Source organism: Bombina bombina, chromosome 1 (assembly GCF_027579735.1).
Source record: "Bombina bombina isolate aBomBom1 chromosome 1, aBomBom1.pri, whole genome shotgun sequence".
NCBI classification, from domain to species: Eukaryota; Metazoa; Chordata; class Amphibia; order Anura; family Bombinatoridae; genus Bombina; species Bombina bombina.
This window is the reverse complement of record NC_069499.1, coordinates 1143484311-1143504064: the sequence shown is the minus strand read 5'-3', so window position 1 is coordinate 1143504064 and position 19754 is coordinate 1143484311. Positions and strand designations below refer to the sequence as shown.

Here is a 19754-nt window from a genome sequence, read left to right as displayed (position 1 = left end):
AAACATATTCCTCTCACAAACAGAACTCTTCATCTTTTTCTGTTTCAGAGTAAATAGTACATACCAGCACTATTTTAAAATAACAAACTCTTGATAGTAGAATAAAAAACTACAACTAATCACCACATACTCTTCACCATCTCCGTGGAGATGTTGCCTGTGCAACGGCAAAGAGAATGACTGGGGTGGGCAGAGCCTAGGGGGGACTGTGTGGACGGCTTTTGCTGTGCTCTTTGCCATTTCCTGTTGGGGAAGAGATATTCCCACAAGTTATGGATGACGCCGTGGACCGGACACACCAATGTTGGAGAAATAGTGCTTTAATTTACACAATCATTTTAACACTGGTTTATATCTCACAGTACAATAAGTTTTGTTCTTTAAAAGGGGAAGTGCCAGCTATATAAAACAGCATGCATATAGACATTCAGGGATGTACCTAAAGGTTTTAGATCTTTGCATCTTTTGCTGTGCCAGAATTATAGATTAAAAAGAAATAATAAAAAAAAAAAAAAACAACAAGAAGCTGAGGTGCTGTCCCATATAAGGTAAAGAAAGGGATTTAAAAGTAAAAAAAAAAAAAAATCTGTTTTCTCACACATCACATGAAGTAGGAGATGATTTATTAGTTGATAGTACCAAACCAGTGAGAATCTGCTTAAGGGAGAGTAGGAAGGCTGGCAATTAAAATAACCGCAAAAGGTTTGAGGAGATGAGACATGCCGTTAAGTTCACATGAAATACACGGTGGTCAGAGAGATGGAGAGAGTGTGAGGATGGAGAAGTGGCTGCTGGTTGGATTTTCTGCCTTTCTGAAAGTGGAGGATGTTAATCCACTGGAAGAAAATAATATTTTGCTTTCTTGCTTCAGGTGTTGTTAAAATGAAGACTAGAAAAACTAATATATACATACATATACACACACAAACATATATACTAATGTTTATTAATTAGCATATATTACATAAGCAACTGAAGATCAGATCAGAAAAGCTGGTTTAACCATGAATGGGTTTTATGCATTTATCTAGTTTGTACAATTATGACCATGCAGTAGATAAATCAAGGTATCCGAAGATATATTGGAACAAAATGTGCTTATTTATTCTTGATAAACTAGATGTGGAGCACCATTAACTCCTTCACTGCAGACATATTCCATGAGCTGCAGACCCCTGTAGCAGTAAAGGAGTTAATGTGTCTCTAGTATAGTCAGTGCACATAACTCACCAGGTGTTTCCTCCTCAGGTATTGCTGGCGAAGGATGACGGGTTTAAGGACCAACATCCAGGGCACACAGATAAATGCACAAACTACAAGGAAACACTGGAGCCCCATCTGGGAAAAACAAAACAAACAGGAACAAAGAATAAGTCTTCCCAATGCTCAACATAATCCACCTGTATCACACCTTTTATTGCCCCACAATGATATACTGTACATTTTCATAATTCTATGTATAATCCCTCCTTAAATGAAAATCAAACACTTACTATAATGGTTTTCTACAGGCCTCAGCAAAAAGAAGACAATATAGATGGCTTTTAAACTTACCGAAACCTTAGTTATAACATAGAGATGCCCATTAATTTATGGAGACTACAACTCTGCTCTCTTCTACATTCAAAAAAACTCATAATTAAAAAAAGGTTGATTTGTATATTATTCTCACGCTAGTCTTTGCTTTGAATACATCATTATATCTAACATTTATTTACTATATCTCCATATAATTTCTCATATTGAATCCTCCTTGTGTTTGGTATATTCTCTTCATATAACCTCCACCCATGATTCTTAGTAAATAGCATCTTTCGATAACGCTTCTTAATGTAATATATACAGTAATATTAAACTAATCTGGTTTTTTAAACATCCTCCCTATTGCCTTAACTCTTCAATTGCTCATATAACTCCCTTTCTATAATTTTTAATATACCCCCAAATAGAGAATCAATCCTTATATCCACTTTCCTTTCTAATGTTAGCTTTTTGATGATACAGTTGCCTTTGGGACAACGAAGCAAACATGACTATGTTCTTCCCTTTACAATTAATGAAGATCTCTTAAAGACGAGTGCTATTTGTTACCACTAGACATACCTGGCCTTTGAAAAGCATGGGGTCATTCCCACTGTAGTTGAAGAGGAACATATTAATGAAGTGAATAAGGAGGCTGGGGGCTTCCTTGGAGGTAGCTGCATCATAGGCACACCATTTGTACAGGACAAGTATGACCAGATAGCCAAACAGAGTGGACATGAAAATAATTTCCGGGATGAATCCAAGGTAAATATTCAAGGGCTTTTTAAAATAACTGTATGAGAGTAAGAGAGAGAACAATATGATGACCATGCTTTTAAATGACAGAAGATAGAAATCTATTTGCAAATACATTTTACTTAGCATATTAACTTACAACCCCAATTCCAAAAAAGTTGGGACAGTATGGAAAATGCAAAAAACAAAACAAATAAAACATTTGAAAATTCTAATCACCCTGTACTTTATTGAAAACACATTATTAGATGTTTTACTTTGTGAATTTAATTTATTTTTAGACATTTCAAATCTGATGACTGCAACTCACTGCAAAAAAAGTTGGGACAGGGGCAATTTAGGACTAAAAGTTATGTGACAAGTTTAAATAAGAAGGTTATGTGAAACAGGTGATGCAATTGCGTAATCATAGAATATAGGGAGCCTCCAAAAAAGGCCTAGTCCTTCAAGAGCAAGGATGGGTCGAGGCTCGCCAATCTGCCAACAGATGCGTCTGCGTATAATCCAACACTTTGAGAACAACACTCCCCAAAGACAATTCGGTAGGATTTTGGATATTTCACCTTCTACAGTGCACAATATAATTAAAAGATTCAAGGAATCCAGTCAAATCTCTGTGCGTAAAAGGCAAAGCCGAAAACCACCTTCCTATACCTGGAACATGCCGCTATGTAGCGGAGAAAGTGATTATAGCAAAGCCCACCCAAATAACTAGACAGACAAGCATTCAGGTGAAACGCAAAGAACTCCTTTATTGTGGAACACACACTGCCTTTATACACATACGGATCTTGATAAGGAGCCTCATCAGCCCCCCAGATCTCCCGCCATTTCCACCCCCCCCAGACAGGTTGGTGCCCCCCATAGTGTCAATTGTCTTATAGAGTCCCAGTGATAAAGAGGTGGCAGTTTCAGGGTGATCCCTGAAAAAGCTGCACTTCCAGGGTGTCATTGGAAAGCTCTCGGCCCCCAGATTTCACAGTCCAAAAAACGACATGATCCGTCACTGGGGACCAGAGTAACAGCCTGGGAAAGATATGGAGCTGGGGGTTTCCAAAACAGCTCCCTTCAGGCAATCACCCCACCTCTGGTCCTCCCTAGGGGCTATCAATCCCCAAAAGAGCAGAGCTCTGGGGCAAGGGGCAGTTGGAGTGACCTGTGGTAAAGGGAAGCGAGTATCCGGTGCGGTAGGGCTGGCTGGCAGTTCCAGGAGCCCGGCCAGCCGAGAAGGGTTTTCCCGGTCAGAGAACAGCTCCTCTGGGAGTATGTACAAAACACCAAAATGAACAAAACGAAGGGCCCTGGAGATCACAAAAGCTCCAAAAGTTCAAATCCGGGGAGAAATATGAGGGGGCTAGGTAGAGGGGGGTGGAGGTTTAACCTTAGCAGCCTGGTATCCGTGACAGTGTGATCTCTGATCCCTCAGACGTCACTGTCTCAAAAACCGTCATGAGTCTGTAAAGGATATCATGACATGGGCTTGGGAATACATTGGTAAAACTTTGTCAGGCAAATCCATTCGCTGCTGCATCCACAGATGCAAGTTAAGGCTTTACTATGCAAAGCAGAAACCAAAAAAAAAAAAAAAAAATTTGGCTGCAAAGTCCTCCTGAATCCTGATTTACAGCTTTAAAAAAAATGTTAAGTCATGATGTAGTACAATACAGAAAGGTCTTTTCTAATTATGCCACAAATCTAACAAGCATTGTGGTCATTTACTGCTGCAAATCATTATATATATAATATCTGTACCTGCAGATTCTGCACAGCTTTACTGTGCAAGATTTCTAATTATGACAGAGAATATCATGGCATGCACATGGTTCCTGAAATCATAAAATAGATCTTTCAGCAGTTCTTCAGCTTTATGTGCATAGTAAGAAAGAGAATTACTACATTCACTAAAAATAATTTTAAACTGTCTACAACAGGTTCATCCTGTTAAACTTGTATGTTCCTTTTAGAAAGCATTGCAAGATAGCTTTTCACACTTAGTCAATTCCACCTATAAGATGTGGAGTTAACGTTATGATTCACAGATATTCTAACTCTGTTATGATTATCTCAAGTGGCACAGACAGGAATAATAAAAGAAAGAGGAAAATAATATACAACATATATAGTATATGCATTATTAATGTATGTTTTTATTGAGTGTCACGAATATTTCAGGATTCAGCTGCTAAGGAGTTAACTTTGTGTAGCTTGAACTCCAAAACAGTTATTTGTTGTCAAGAAGAATTGTAACTTGTGTTTTCTTTGAACTGCCAGGCCTATTTCCTAAATAGCCCACCAAATGTGTGTATGCATTGAGTCATAAAGTCACTGAAGCTCTTAGTCACAGAGATACACAGGATAAAGTTTATGGCTTAAGCTGTCAATAGAATGCCTGATGCAAAACAGGCCCTTCATTACAAAAACTGACCAGGTCACTGACAGGACATTGGTATATTATGTACATATGTGGGTTAAAATTGTTATAACTTAAAGGAAGGTAAATATGACAACCTATGGCATATTTGATATCAAACCGATTCTCCCAATAAAACTAAAAGGTTCTAGATATGTAAATATAGAAATTTCTTACCTAGCAGAAATTATACTGGATTGTATAATTTCAGGTAAGAAATTAGTCGATTGAAGGTCATAAAGACAGGGGGGTTTCCTAGCCCGCCCTGGAGGGTGTGGTTAAGCAACCTGATCTCTGAAAAGTAGGTTTAAGAATCTTATTTTTTAACAATAAGATTGTCTTTCTTACAAGGGGAGCTGCTGTACAGAAGTAAGGAGCCATCATTTTCCTGCCATCCCCGGGCACAGAGCTTGAAGCTAGTAAAGTATTCAATTCTGTTTTTCTCCTTTTTATTTTAAAACACTGTTTGCGTGTGTAAAGTTATGCGTAACAACTTTTTATTAATAATGCATTGTGCATAATATTTTTGGCATAATAAATAATTCCTTTATTAAGTTTGGCCTTTGTCTAATAATTGAACCACGTTACTGAAAGAGACTGGAATAGTAGAACTGTATAATTTAGGTTATTTTCTGCTAAATTGTATTTCTAGAGTTAATGTGTAAAGTCTGGGTTTTTCCTTATGATTTCCCCTTTAATAAATTTTAAGTTGTGGCAGTATTAGAGCTATAGGATTGATAGATTATTGTGGGTGGCATTAAAACGGAGTGTTTGGCATTTCTCTTACGTCTAGTACAGATTCTATATGTTTATTAAATTTTCACTTCAATTCCTTATATGGTGTGTATACTTTCAGCTTGTTAGCGCACTTTCTCTATCTTGAAGCTTTGGCTTCACTATTTGGTTATTAACTTGTATTTGATACATACAGAGATTGTATCTTTAGAGTAGTGTTTAGCAATACCTTCCTTTAGCGCGCACTAATCCACCCAATTTGATTTGTAAATACTGAACCTGGCCACCAAGAGGAGGCAAAGACACCCCAGCCAAAGGCTTAAAGGGACAGTCAAGTCCAAAAAAAACTTTAATGATTCAAATAGGGCATGTAATTTTAAGCAACTTTCCAATTTACTTTTATCACCAATTTTGCTTTGCTCTCTAGGTATTCTTAGTTGAAAGCTAAACCTAGGAGGTTCATATGCTAATTTCTTAGCCCTTGAAGGCCGCCTCTAATCTGAATGCATTTTGATCACTAGATGGCTTTAGTTCATGTGTTTCATATAGATAACATTGAGCTCATGCACGTGAATTTACCGAGGAGTGAGCACTGATTGGCTAAAATGCAAGTCTGTGAAAAGATCTGAAATAAGGGGGCTGTCTGCAGAGGCTTAGATACAAGGTAATCATAGAGGTAAAACATGTATTATAACTGTATTGGTTGTGCAAAACTGGAGAATGGGTAATTAAGGGATTATCTATCTTTTAAAACAACTAAAATTCTGGTGTTGACTGTCCCTTTAAATACCTCTCCCACTTCCCCCATCCCACAGTCATTCCGCCGAGGAAACAAGGAACAGTAGGAGAAATATCAGGGTATAAATGGTGCCAGAAGAAAAATATAATTTAGAGGGCCGCCCATCAGAGAACACAGGCGGGGGCCGTGGACTCGCCTTATACAGAAGGAAATTAAATTATCTGGTAAGCATCATTTATGTTTTCCTTCTTTTCTTAGCTTATACCCAAGCTCTAGAGGACACTGAATAATAACGGGAGGGACAAAAAGAGGCGGACCCTAATCTGAGGGCACCACAGCCTGCAAAACCTCTCTCTCGAAATGTAAAATTTAGAAAAAGTATGTAAGGAGGACCAGGTAGCCGCCTTACAAATCTGATCCAGAGGCCTCTTTCTTAAAGGCCCAAGAGGAAGCCACTGCTCTAGGAGAATAAGCTGTAATCCTCTGAGGAGGTTTATGTCTCCCTGTCTCATAAGAAAAGCGGATAACACTACTTAACCAAAAATATAAGGAAGTCGAAGAGAACTTCTGTCCCTTACGCTTCCCGGAATAGACAACAAACAAGGATGAAGTTTGTCTAAAATCCTCGGTAGCCTGAAGGTAGAACTTTAAGGCGCGAACCATGTATAGATTATGAAGCAAACGTTTGGACACAAGGAATTTGGACACAAGGAAGGAACCACAATCTCTTGATTGATGCTGCGGTCTGACAGAACCTTAGGAAGAAAACTTAGTACGTAGGACAGCCTTATCCGAATGGAACACCAGATAAGGAGGTTCGCATTGCAAGGCGGCAATCTCAGATACTCTGCGCGCATAAGCAATAACCAGTAGAAAAAGAACCTTCCAGGACAACAATTTAATTTCAATCTCATACAAAAGGCTCAAAGGAGCCCGTTGCAAAACTTTAAGAACAAGATTTAGACTCAGGGGAGGAGCCTTAAATCTAAACACAGGTCTGATCCTAATCAGAGCCTTAACAAAGGACTGTACATCAGGAAGCTCGGAGAGCCTCTTGTGCAGTAAAACAGATAGGGCCGAAATCTGTCCTCTCAGGGAACTGGCAGAAAGGCCCTTCTCCAGTCCATCCTGGAGAAACGACAGCATCCTGGCAACCTTAACCTTATGCCAGGAAAATCCACGCTCTTCACACCAGAATAAGTAGGTTCAACACACCTTATGATAGATGAGATGAGTAACCGGCTTATGGGCTTGAATGAGAGTATCAATCACTCTCTCAGAAAAACCTCTATTGGCTAGAACTAAGCGTTCAATCTCCAAGCAGTCAGCCTCGGAGAATCTAGAATTTGATGAACAAAGGGACCTTGTTCCAGCAGATCCCTGCGACAAGGTAACTTCCACGTAGGAGATGATGACATCCTCACCAGATCTGCGAACTACATCCTTTGCGGCCACGATGGAGCAATCAGTATCACTGATGCCAGCTCCTGCTTGATGCGGGCCACTACACGAGAAAGAAGTGGTAACGGCGGGAAAAGGTAAATTAGACAACCTCCAATGCATCTATTAGCTCCGCCTGAGGATCCCTGGACCTCAACCCATATCTGGGTAGCTTGATATTGAGACGAGACACCATGAGACCTATCTCCGGTGTCCTCGACTTGTTGCATATCTCCGCAAACACTTTGGGATGGAGAGACCATTCCCCCGGATGAAAGGATTGTCTGCTGAGAAAATCTGCTTCCCAGTTGTCTACACCCAGAATGTGGATTGCTGACAGCGAACAGCTGTGGGCCTCCGCCCACTCCAGAATTTGAGATACCTCCCTCATTGCTAGGGAACTTCTTGTTCCCCCCTGATGGTTTATGCAAGCCACCAAGGTTATATTGTCTGATTGGAATCTGATAAACTGGGACGAACCCACAAGGGGCCAAGCCTTCAGAGCATTGAAGATTGCTCGAAGTTCCAGAATGTTGATTGGGAGGGAGCGTTCCTCCCGAGACCACAGGCCCTCTGCCTTCTTGGCACCCCAAGCAGCTCCTCATTCTGATAGACTTGCGTCAATAGTCACAATCTCCCAGGATGGTCTCAAGAAGGATGTCCCTCGGGACAGATCTGGACAGAGCCACCAAGAGAGTGATTCTCTCGACTGGATGTCCAGAGATATCTGTTGAGACAGATCTGAATGATCGCCGTTCCACTGCCTCAACATGCACAGTTGCAGTGGTCTGAGACGGAACCTGGCAAAGGGAATGATGTCCATGCTGGACACCATGAGACCAAATTACCTCCATACACTGAGCCACAGAGGGCCTTAAGGAGGTCCGGAGGCAAGACATCCCGAAGCAAGCTTTCAACATCTCTGGTCTGTTAGAAATATCCTCATGGATATGGAGTCTATTATAGTACCCAGGAATTCAACCCTGGTGCTTGGAAGATGAAAAGATGGTGCTTGTACCAGAATATCGTCCAAGTAGGCAGCTACTGCTATACCCCGGGTTCTCACAACGGCTAGAAGAGCCCCTAGAACCTTCGTAAAAATTCTTGGAGCAGTAGCTAGACCAAACGGAAGTGCAATGAACTGGAAGTGCTGGTCCAGGAACGCAAACCTTAGGAACTGTAAGAGATCCTTGTGGATTGGAATGTGAAGGTAAGCATCCTTCAAATCTATAGTGGTCATGAACTGTCCTTCTTGAACTAAGGGAAGGATGGACCTTATCGTCTCCATCTTGAACGATGGGACGTTTAGAAATTTGTTTAAGCCCTTTAGGTCCAGAATCGGGCAAAAAGTTCCTTCCACGAAAAAGTTTGAATAATATCCCAAACCTCTGTCTGCGATAGGTAACTGGACAATGACCCCTAAGGAGGACATATCCTGAATGCACCCCAGAAAGGCTTCCCTCTTTTCTGGTCTGGAAGACAGGCTTGAAAGGAGAAATCTGCCCTTGGGTGGATAAGACTTGAAACCTATCTTGTATCCCTGAACTATGACCTCCAGGACCCATGAATCCTGCACGTCCCTGAACCAAGCCTCTGAAAAGAGTGACAGTTTGCTCCCTACACTATCCAGCGCCGGATCAGGGGCCCCCCCTTCATGCCGATTTAGTCTCGGCGGACATCTTGCTCTGCTTGGATTTAGTTTTATTAAGAGAATATACTGAAGTAGGCTATACAATCCCTATTAATAAATTGCTTAATGGCCCACAATTGAAATCAATGGCGGATATGAAAGACATATTCAACGGGGCCTTCGTCCAATGGCTCAAATATAGACATTTACAGCACCTGCTACACGCAGCCCAGTTCAAATCTAATCTGACTAGAGCCCTGACACCTTTCGAAACATTATGTACAATGGACAGTAAACTTAGACACTCACTGACCACAGCAAAATCCATACTAACAACTAATCACAATTACACAACTCCCTCCCTTCACTCACAAATGGCATCTTGAACTCGACATAAATCTAGATTCCCAGACACATCTTTCAATACACTAAGAAATCCTCAACCTCTACTAAAAACTTTAAGAACTAAATTACAAGATTTTGACGAAGTGGTACTTAACGCCCACACGCATTAACAGCCTCTACCCTAACTCCTTCAATAGATGCTGGAGGGGAAGCAGATTGAAAGGAACAATGCTCCAGATTCTTGGTCATCCCTAGAGGAGTTTCTGCAACCCCTGTTGGGACTCTCATTCACCCTAAATCCATCCCTAGTGCTACTGAACCTTCTAGCCCATAATACAGTTTTCCTTAAATTCTGCAAAGTCTTTGATCGCCAGGAATTGGAAGAAACCCACCACTCCATCTATAAAAGAATGGATTTCCCATATGAACGACACCTTAACCTGCGAAGAATATGGTTGTTTCAGAACCCAAAAACTTAAAATGTTCCTAAATATCAAATTCTACTGGGAATCCATCCTAGATAAATACTACAACCCCTAGGGTTCTATCACCTGCCCGGCAGACCATCTGTGTCCTAAAGCTCTCGCTTTAACATATAGACCAATAAATATGTCAGTGGGGTAATCCTTCAGGATTGACCAGATACATTAAAAAAAGAACGTCAGCGAGGCGTGTCTAGGCAGCAGCTATGAAAAGTCGCAATATCTGTGGCTCTCAGCTAGATATTTCTAATCCGCCGGTTATTGAAGTTATTCTGCAACATCCACTAAACTCCTCAGCTTTGACCAGATCACGTAATACGGATCTGACCGATACCAAGATTTACAGAATTTATCCAATATAGAAAAGACCAAATAGCGAAATCCAAAAGCATCAAACTGGAGAAAACTTAAAATTTAAAACGTCCACTTGTTCTTTTTAAACTTTGCACAATAAAGTGGACGTTTTAAATTTCAAGTTTTCTCCAGTTTGATGCTTTTGGATTTCGCTATTTAATCTTTTCTATATTGGATTTCTTGATTAAGTAGGGGCGGAGTGGAGAGCCCCAGCGATTCCTGCATCGCAGCCTGTGCCTGGTATACTGATACGGCACTGCATCGAGGTTACACGCCCCCCCTGTAAGCACAAGCGTCAAGCGCCAACCCGGACTGGTGTGTATGTGTGATCGCACAGAGGATTACTTTACGGTGTGCTGAATCCTTACGGAACCGCCACAAGACAGGCAAGTCTTGACAGAGTGAGGGTAAGCCTACGGTTGCAATTTATTATGTTAATAAACACTTTGTGGGATATAATATTGTAAACACAGTGACGGCCGCGAAGTGTGGAACCCAGAGAGAGTTGTAAGTCACGTGTGTATGAACAGTTAATATATCGGCGAGTAGTTACACTTAAGAGACTCTGTGATAAATACAGGTACTTTTACAGAATTTATGACTGCTGGACCCAGATCTGGACCATTGAGCTCTCAAGCGGCAGCCTTACCACAAGGATTCAACCCACCCCCGCATCGTACTGCGGGTAATGCAGTCAGGTTTAGACAACCTTTTTTGCCATAAGGTGCTATCTTAGTGATCCGCTTTAATACGGTAAATTCACCCAACTTTCAGAACACAAATGGAGGCATTGGCTAGATGAGAAGCCAATATGTACCGGCTCTTACAAGACCACTTTAGAGAGTTGGAACGGGAGCTGAGTAAGTTGATCCTTATTGTGAGGCCTCAGTGCAGGAATCGGCGGTTACCTGTTGATTGTACCCAAGAAGATCACGAATACAACCTTGATCCCAATATGGATGGGGGGGTAAGTTGGGGGGCTGCCCCCTCGCCCACGGCGCAAATTTCAGTGCACCCTACCGCTAAAAATTATATCCTTACCCTGGTGACATCTATGAACATCCCAGGGCAAGAAGAGCCTACAACGCTATTGAGCCCATGGATAGACCGCAAAGACAGGAAAACGAATCAGACAGAGGAGAAATTCCTACTGAGGCCTCTTAAATGCAGTCTGCGGCTTGTTTCCTTGAAAGTGGGTATCCCTACCGAGATGCTGAACTTTCTACAACGGTACACTACTATGGCTACCATTGTGCGTGTGATATACTATGAGACCTCAACATCACTATCCTGCTGGAATTTAGTTTTGCCATTGTGGCAGAGCTCCTATTGTCTTTCCGATAGCCTGAGAGTTGGAGTAGGCTAAGTGAGGTCCCCTATCAAGTTCACATATGGGGGCCTGATTAAATCTTTTATTCTGACTCTGAGCATGAAACGTATTGTCAGTAAGAAGTTTTCAGATACCGACTGACTTTAGTACACTTCATGTTAATATCTTATAGTGACTGTAATACTTACCCTGCTAATAGAATGTACTCTAGGTTTGTACCCATTATGCAGTGATATAAGATAGGTTAGGTCTCCACTGTCAGCGGCCGAGACAGTGGATAATAACAAAGCCCCTTTTTATTTTTATTTACTTCGGTTATGTGTTCTGCACTCATTCATAAGTATATGCATTTAGTAATCCCTGCAATCTCATACTTTAAGGGCTAAACTATCAAGGGTATTTTTGCTAGGGGTGCTTAAAGGGACAGTTTACTCAAAAATTTTCTCCCCTTTAATTTGTTCCCAATGATCCACTTTACCTGTTGGAGTGTATTACATTGTTTACAAGTAGCTCCTTTACCCTTATATTGGAATTTGAAATTGTTGATTTAGCATGTGGTATCCCCACCTATTCTGAAAGTTTGTGGCCGCGCGTACCAGCTATAGATAAGCTTTGTAAACACAGCCAGCAGAAGAAATTACACTCCGAGTCGGATATAGCAGAGATAAGGTAATACAATGTTGATTTTCCATTGTTCTCTGAAAGTACTGGTGATTGTTTTAAGGACAGATATAAGATAAAGAAGCAGGTATATGTGCACAATGTGATACAGTAATGAGATCTGATTATACCTACAAGCTCAACCCATTTTATTAGGTTGTGGCTTTAAAACACAAAATAAGAGATTTAATATACACAAATAAGCCTTAAAAAGCTAATTTTCATAAATTTTTTACTCTGCAGTTGGTAAAAAAAGCAATTGTAAACACATTAAGGGAAAAACTATTTTACAGTATACTGTCCCTTTAACTGTACTCACTCTCACATCAGTGAGAGGGGCTACCTTTCATTTCCTGTAGTTTACCCTGCACATACGATTTTTCAGTGGCTCTATGCAGAATGGTCTATATCTACAATGTCTCTTTTTCCTCACGCATAACCCTTGATATTATTTTCTGTGTCCTCAAACCACACATTTACATAGAGCTATCAGCGATGACTACTCAGCATGAAGTGTTATGGTCCTTAGTTATATGTACTGGACATGTATAGTAAGAGTGAGGGGCTGATCGTTCGACCCCCTGGTAATGAGCCCCCATTTTACTGTGAGTAATCAAGATATTAATGCTGGTTTCTTTCATTGGTTTGTATGCCTATATTAAAAACGGGATACCATGTACTTATACACTTAATAAATAACTGTTTACTTTTATATTCTAAATTGATGTTTGTTATGCTAATGTTTTCATTAGCTTAAATGTGAATAGGACATGTTTTACTTTAATGTAATATAGTTAGCCAGGTGTTAAGACCTTTATGTCTATGTGGGAAATATTTTATTAAAGATTTTAGTCTGCCCTTCCCTCAGAGCTCTGCTACTACAAATATTACACTCCGCTATATATCATTTATCCCAAGCTAATATAATTGACAAAAACGAAAAAAAAAAAAAAAAAAAAGTGGTAACCTAATATTTCTATGATTACCCAACATACTATAAACTGAGCAGAACCCATGCTGATGCTATGCCATTGATCTTGAAGGCAGGCTCCCTTTTCAGAATATAATTCAATTTCTCTAGTAACTAATAGAAAACCCGATTTGATTACTCTCACTGTTCTTGTGGAAAGGTGTTCTAGTGACCTTGGGTCAGCATGGTATATATAACCACATTGAGGCCTGAGAAGCTATTTCACGCTTAAAGATAATCTTTTAAAGATATTTTGTATGGTGGATTTTATTCCCTATATGTATCATATGGAGGATCATCAGTAAAATAGAGAGCACCGTTGTCATAAGATCTTATATTCCCTAGATTCGTCTGATATTCTGAGTCATTAACACCATCTACATATGCTGGTGGATAATCAAGGTAATTAATATACTATAGCTCAAAAGCATATGTTTAAATTCCCAGCCTCTATCTATAGTTAATGGAGATCACTATACTTTACTAAGATAATATTACGGTTTCTATTCTATATATTTGTTTACTTATGCATATTGTTAATGTACGCTTTACATTCTGTTCTTGACATGAGATTAATGTGAACATGTGATGTATATCCTTACTTTTTTATACAAATTTGTTTATTTTATATAGTCGTATGTAAATGTTACAATATATCTATAGTTGTCATATCGCAATATATACCTTCTATCTCTACAACTGATTGTTCTAAGGTCCAAAAGTGGCCTTATAATAATGTAATCCTCCTACAATGTACCTTGTTAGTTACATGAGAGGTCCAAAAGTGGCCTCATCTGTTTCAAGGGGGAGGTAAAATGAGGGTTTGTGCTTGATTTGTGCTAGCTAGACAGCTGACAACATTGTTACATTTTATAGTTCTCCATATTATCTGCAACTAATAATATATATGTCATCTCACTGTCATGGAGATTACAGATGGTATAATTTGTATTGATGTTATTTCTTATTGAATCTACCTATAAGTGTATGCATCTTTTACCCTCAATAAAAAAAAAAAAAAAAAAAAGAGATCATCAGCTTTGTAACTTGTATACACAACCCACATGAACCTCTACAATTGAAGTTTCATCATCTAATGTTTGAGTACCGGACAACTTTTGTACTGTTTATAGTTACGTACTTTAATTTCTTATTTCTGTAAAATGTAAAACTCCAATAAAAAAACATTAAAAAAAAAAAATCTATGCTTACCTGATAAATTTATTTCTCTTGTGGTGTATCCAGTCCACGGATCATCCATTACTTGTGGGATATTCTCCTTCCCACAGCAGAGCTGTCTATATAGCTCCTCCTCTAACTGCCACTACCAGTCATTCGACCAAAGACAAGCAAGAGAAAGGAGAAACCATAGGGTGCAGTGGTGACTGTAGTTTAAAAATAAAACACACCTGCCTTAAAATGACAGGGCGGGCCGTGGACTGGATACACCACAAGAGAAATAAATTTATCAGGTAAGCATAAATTTTGTTTTCTCTTGTAAGGTGTATCCAGTCCACGGATCATCCATTACTTGTGGGATACCAATACCAAAGCTATAGGACACGGATGAAGGGAGGGACAAGGCAGGTGCTTAAACGGAAGGCACCACTGCCTGCAAAACCTTTCTCCCAAAAATAGCCTCCGAAGAAGCAAAAGTATCAAATTTATAGAATTTTGAAAAAGTATGAAGCGAAGACCAAGTCGCCGCCTTACAAATCTGTTCAACAGAAGCCTCATTCTTAAAAGCCCATGTGGAAGCTACCGCTCTAGTAGAATGAGCTGTAATCCTTTCAGGAGTCTCATAAGCTAAGCGTATTATACTCCTTAGCCAAAAAGAAAGAGAAGTTGCCGAAGCCTTTTGGCCTCTCCTCTGTCCAGAGTAGACAACAAACAATGCAGATGTTTGACGAAAATCTTTAGTAGCTTGTAAATAAAACTTTAAAGCACGAACCACGTCAAGATTGTGTAAAAGATGTTCCTTCTTTGAAGAAGGATTAGGACACAGTGACGGTACAACAATCTCCTGATTGATATTTTTATTAGATACCACCTTAGGTAGAAAACCAGGTTTGGTACGTAACACTACCTTATCGGAATGAAAAATGAGATAAGGAGAATCACATTGTAAAGCAGATAACTCCGAAACTCTTCGAGCCGAAGAGATAGCTACTAAAAACAAAACTTTACAAGATAAGAGCTTAATATCTATGGAATGCAAAGGTTCAAACGGAACCCCTTGAAGAACCTTAAGAACTAAATTTAAACTCCAAGGCAGGTTTAAACACAGGCTTAATTCTGACTAAAGCCTGACAAAACGCCTGCACGTCTGAAACCTCAGCCAGACGCTTGTGCAAAAGAATAGACAGAGCAGAAATCTGTCCCTTTAAGGAACTTGCCAACAAACACTTCTCCAATCCATCTTGGAGAAAAGATAATATCCTAAGAATCCTGACCTTACTCCATGAGTAACCCTTGGATTCATACCAATGAAGATATTTACACCATATCTTATGATAGATTTTCCTGGTGACAGGCTTTCGCGCCTGTATTAAGGTATCAATGACCGACTCTGAGAAACCACGCTTTGATAAAATCAAGCCTTCAATCTCCAAGCAGTCAGCCGCAGAGAAATTAGATTTGGATAGTTGAAAAGACCCTGAAGTAGAAGGTCCTGTCTCAGAGGCAGAGTCCATGGTGGAAAGGATGACATGTCCACCAGATCTGCATACCAAGTCCTGCGTGGCCACGCAGGTGCTATCAAAATCACCGATGCTCTCTCCTGCTTGACCTTGGCAATCAGACGAGGGAGCAGAGGAAACGGTGGAAACACATAAGCCAGGGTGAAGGACCAAGGCGCTACTAGAGCATCTATCAGCGCTGCCTTGGGATACCTGTACCTGGATCCGTAACAAGGAAGCTTGGCGTTCTGGCGAGACGCCATGAGATCCAGTTCTGGTTTGCCCCAATGTTGAATCAACTGTGCAAACACCTTCGGATGGAGCTCCCACTCCCCCGGATGAAAAGTCTGTCGACTTAGAAAATCCGCCTCCCAGTTCTCTACTACTGGGATATGGATAGCTGATAGGTGGCAAGAGTGAATCTCTGCCCAACGAATTATCTTTGAAACCTCCAACATCGCTAGGGAACTCCTTGTTCCCCCTTGATGGTTGATGTAAGCTACAGTCGTGATGTTGTCCGACTGAAATCTGATGAACCTCACTGCCGCTAGCTGAGGCCAAGCCTGAAGAGCAATGAATATCGCTCTTAGTTCCAGAATGTTTATCGGAAGGAGAGCCTCCTCCTGAGTCCATGACCCCTGAGCCTTCAGAGAGTTCCGGACTGCCCCCCAGCCCAGAAGGCTGGCATCTGTTGTTACTATTGTCCAATCTGGCCTGCGGAAGGTCATACCTTTGGACAGATGGACTCAAGATAGCCACCAGAGAAGAGAATCCCTGGTCTCTTGATCCAGATTTAGTAGAGGGGACAAATCTGTGTAATCCCCATTCCACTGACTGAGAATGCAGAGTTGCAGCGGTCTGAAATGTAGGCGGGCAAACGGCACTATGTCCATTGCCGCTACCATTAAGCCGATTACTTCCATACACTGAGCCACCGAAGGGCGAGGTAAATCCTCATTTCTACAGAATCTATCAGAGTTCCCAGGAAGGTAACTCTTGTGAGAGGGGATAGAGAACTCTTCTTTTCGTTCACTTTGCACCCATGAGACCTCAGGAATGCCAGAACAATGTCCGTATGGGACTTGGCAATTTGGAAATTTGACGCCTGTATCAGAATGTCGTCTAAGTAAGGGGCTACTGCTATGCCCCGTCGCCTTAGGACCGCCAGAAGTGACCCCAGAACCTTCGTAAAAATTCTTGGTGCATAGCTAACCCAAAGGGAAGAGCCACAAACTGGTAATGCCTGTCTAGGAAGGCAAACCTGAGAAACCGATGATGATCTTTGTGTATCGGAATGTGAAGATAAGCATCCTTTAAGTCCACGGTAGTCATGTATTGACCCTCCTGGATCATAGGTAGGATGGTTCGAATAGTCTCCATCTTGAAAGATGGGACCCTGAGAAATTTGTTTAGGATCTTGAGATCTAAGATTGGTCTGAAGGTTCGCTCTTTCTTGGGAACCACAAATAGATTTGAATAGAATCCTTGCCCCTGTTCCTCCTTTGGAACTGGGTGGATCACTCCCATAACTAGGAGGTGTTGAACACAATGTAAGAATGCCTCTCTCTTTATCTGGTCTGCAGATAATTGTGAAAGGTGAAATCTTCCTTTTGGGGAAGAAGCTTTGAAGTCCAGAAGATATCCCTGGGACACAATTTCCAACACCCAGGGATCCTGGACATTCCTTGCCCAAGCCTGGGCAAAGAGAGAAAGTCTGCCCCCTACTAGATCCATTACCTGATCGGGGGCCAATCTTTCATGCTTACAGGCAGCAGCAGGCTTCTTGGACTGTTTACCTTTGTTCCAAGCCTGGTTAGGTCTCCAGACCGGCTTGGACTGGGCAAAATTTCCCTCTTGTTTTGTATTAGAGGAAGATGATGCTGCGCTCGTCTTAAAGTTTCGAAAGGCACGAAAATTATTTTGTGTGGTCCTTAATTTGTTAGACCTATCCTGAGGAAGGGCATGACCTTTTCCTCCAGTAATATCAGAAATGATCTCCTTCAGTCCAGGCCCGAATAGGGTCTGCTCCTTGAAGAGAATATTGAGAAGCTTAGACTTTGATGTAACGTCAGCTGACCAGGATTTAAACCATAGCGCCCTACGCGCCTGAATAGCAAAACCTGAATTCTTAGCCGTTAGTTTAGTTAAATGAACAACGGCGTCAGAAACAAATGAATTGGCTAGCTTAAGCGCTTTAAGCTTGTCAAGTATATCATCCAATGGAGTTTCTACCTGTAAGGCCTCTTCCAGAGACTCAAACCAGAAGGCCGCAGCAGCAATGACCAGGGCAATGCATGCAAGAGGCTGGAGAATAAAACCTTGTTGAATAAACATTTTCTTAAGGTAACCCTCTAACTTTTTATCCATTGGATCTAGGAAAGCACAACTGTCCTCGACGGGGATAGTTGTACGCTTAGCTAGGGAAGAAACTGCTCCCTCCACCTTAGGGACCGTTTGCCATAAGTCCTGTGTAGCGGCATCTATTGGAAACATTTTCTTAAAAATAGGAGGGGGAGAGAACGGTACGCCTGGTCTATCCCATTCCTTAGTAATAATTTCTGAAAACCTTTTAGGTATTGGAAAAAAATCAGTGTAAACAGGTACTGCATAGTATTTATCCAATCTACACAATTTCACAACAGGGAAACTGGATGTCTCAAGCTGCAAAATCTAATGCGCATTTAGGCGCGAAAATAGGCCCCTCCCAACCTGTATTCACAGTGAGAGAGCCTAACAAAACTATCCCTAGGCAAAATCTAGCCAGCCATGTGGAAAAAACTGGGCCCCAATAAAGTTTTATCACCAATATGTATAAAAAAACGTTTAAACACTTCCAGCAAACGTTTTATGTTTCAGTAATGTGAGAAAGTAATAAGAATATTACCTTTTACAGCAAGCATGATACTAGTCGTTATTAAATCACTAATCAGGCTTACCTTAAATAAATCCGGTATTAACAGCATTTTCTAGCATATTCATTTCTCTAGAAAAATTTAAACTGCACATACCTCATAGCAGGAGACCCTGCACGCCATTCCCCCAGCTGAAGTTACCTCTCTCTTCAGTTATGTGTGAGAACAGCAATGGATCTCAGTTACAACCTGCTAAGATCATCCAAGACCACAGGCAGACACTTCTTCTACTTTCTGCCTGAGGCTAAAATAGTACAACTCCGGTACCATTTGAAAATAACAAACTTTTGATTGAAGATAAACTAAATAAAAACACCACATCTCTAGCTACTTCCTTTCTTGTCGAGAGCTGCAAGAGAATGACTGGGAGTGGCAGTTAGAGGAGGAGCTATATTGACAGCTCTGCTTGGGTGATCCTCTTGCAGCTTCCTGTTGGGAAGGAGAATATCCCATAAGTAATGGATGATCCGTGGACTGGATACACCTTACAAGAGAAAACTATTTGTTTACATCCACTGAAATGAAGGCGTAAATGCTTCATGGACATATATATTAGGTATTGATATCACAGATAGTTATAAACATATGATAATGGAACCATGTCATTATGTTCAGTACAATACATATTTGCACATATTATAGTAAGCCGTGTACACTGTAAACTACATCAGAATGTAAGATAGGATTTTGTATTGTAGTAGTGATTACTATTGCAAGGATATGGTGGCACATTGCCTCTCATGGTAAAGAAGGCAACTACATAGACTATTAAACATTTTGCAGTATATG

The 19754-nt window shown here is 40.7% G+C and overlaps 1 protein-coding gene across 4 annotated transcripts in view; it reads right to left on the bottom strand.

Annotated features, from left to right (window-relative positions):
- The window catches only part of ATP6V0A1 (ATPase H+ transporting V0 subunit a1), a 234076-nt gene that overhangs the window by 78053 nt on the left and 136269 nt on the right, over positions 1-19754 (bottom strand). For all 4 annotated transcript variants that reach the window (XM_053699158.1, XM_053699150.1, XM_053699174.1 and 1 more), the window contains exons 16-17: positions 2104-2317; positions 1231-1338 (exon numbers count right to left, since the gene is read on the bottom strand). In XM_053699158.1, coding sequence (XP_053555133.1) covers positions 1231-1338; positions 2104-2317 — 322 coding nt within the window. The remainder of the gene's footprint in view (positions 1-1230; positions 1339-2103; positions 2318-19754) is intronic.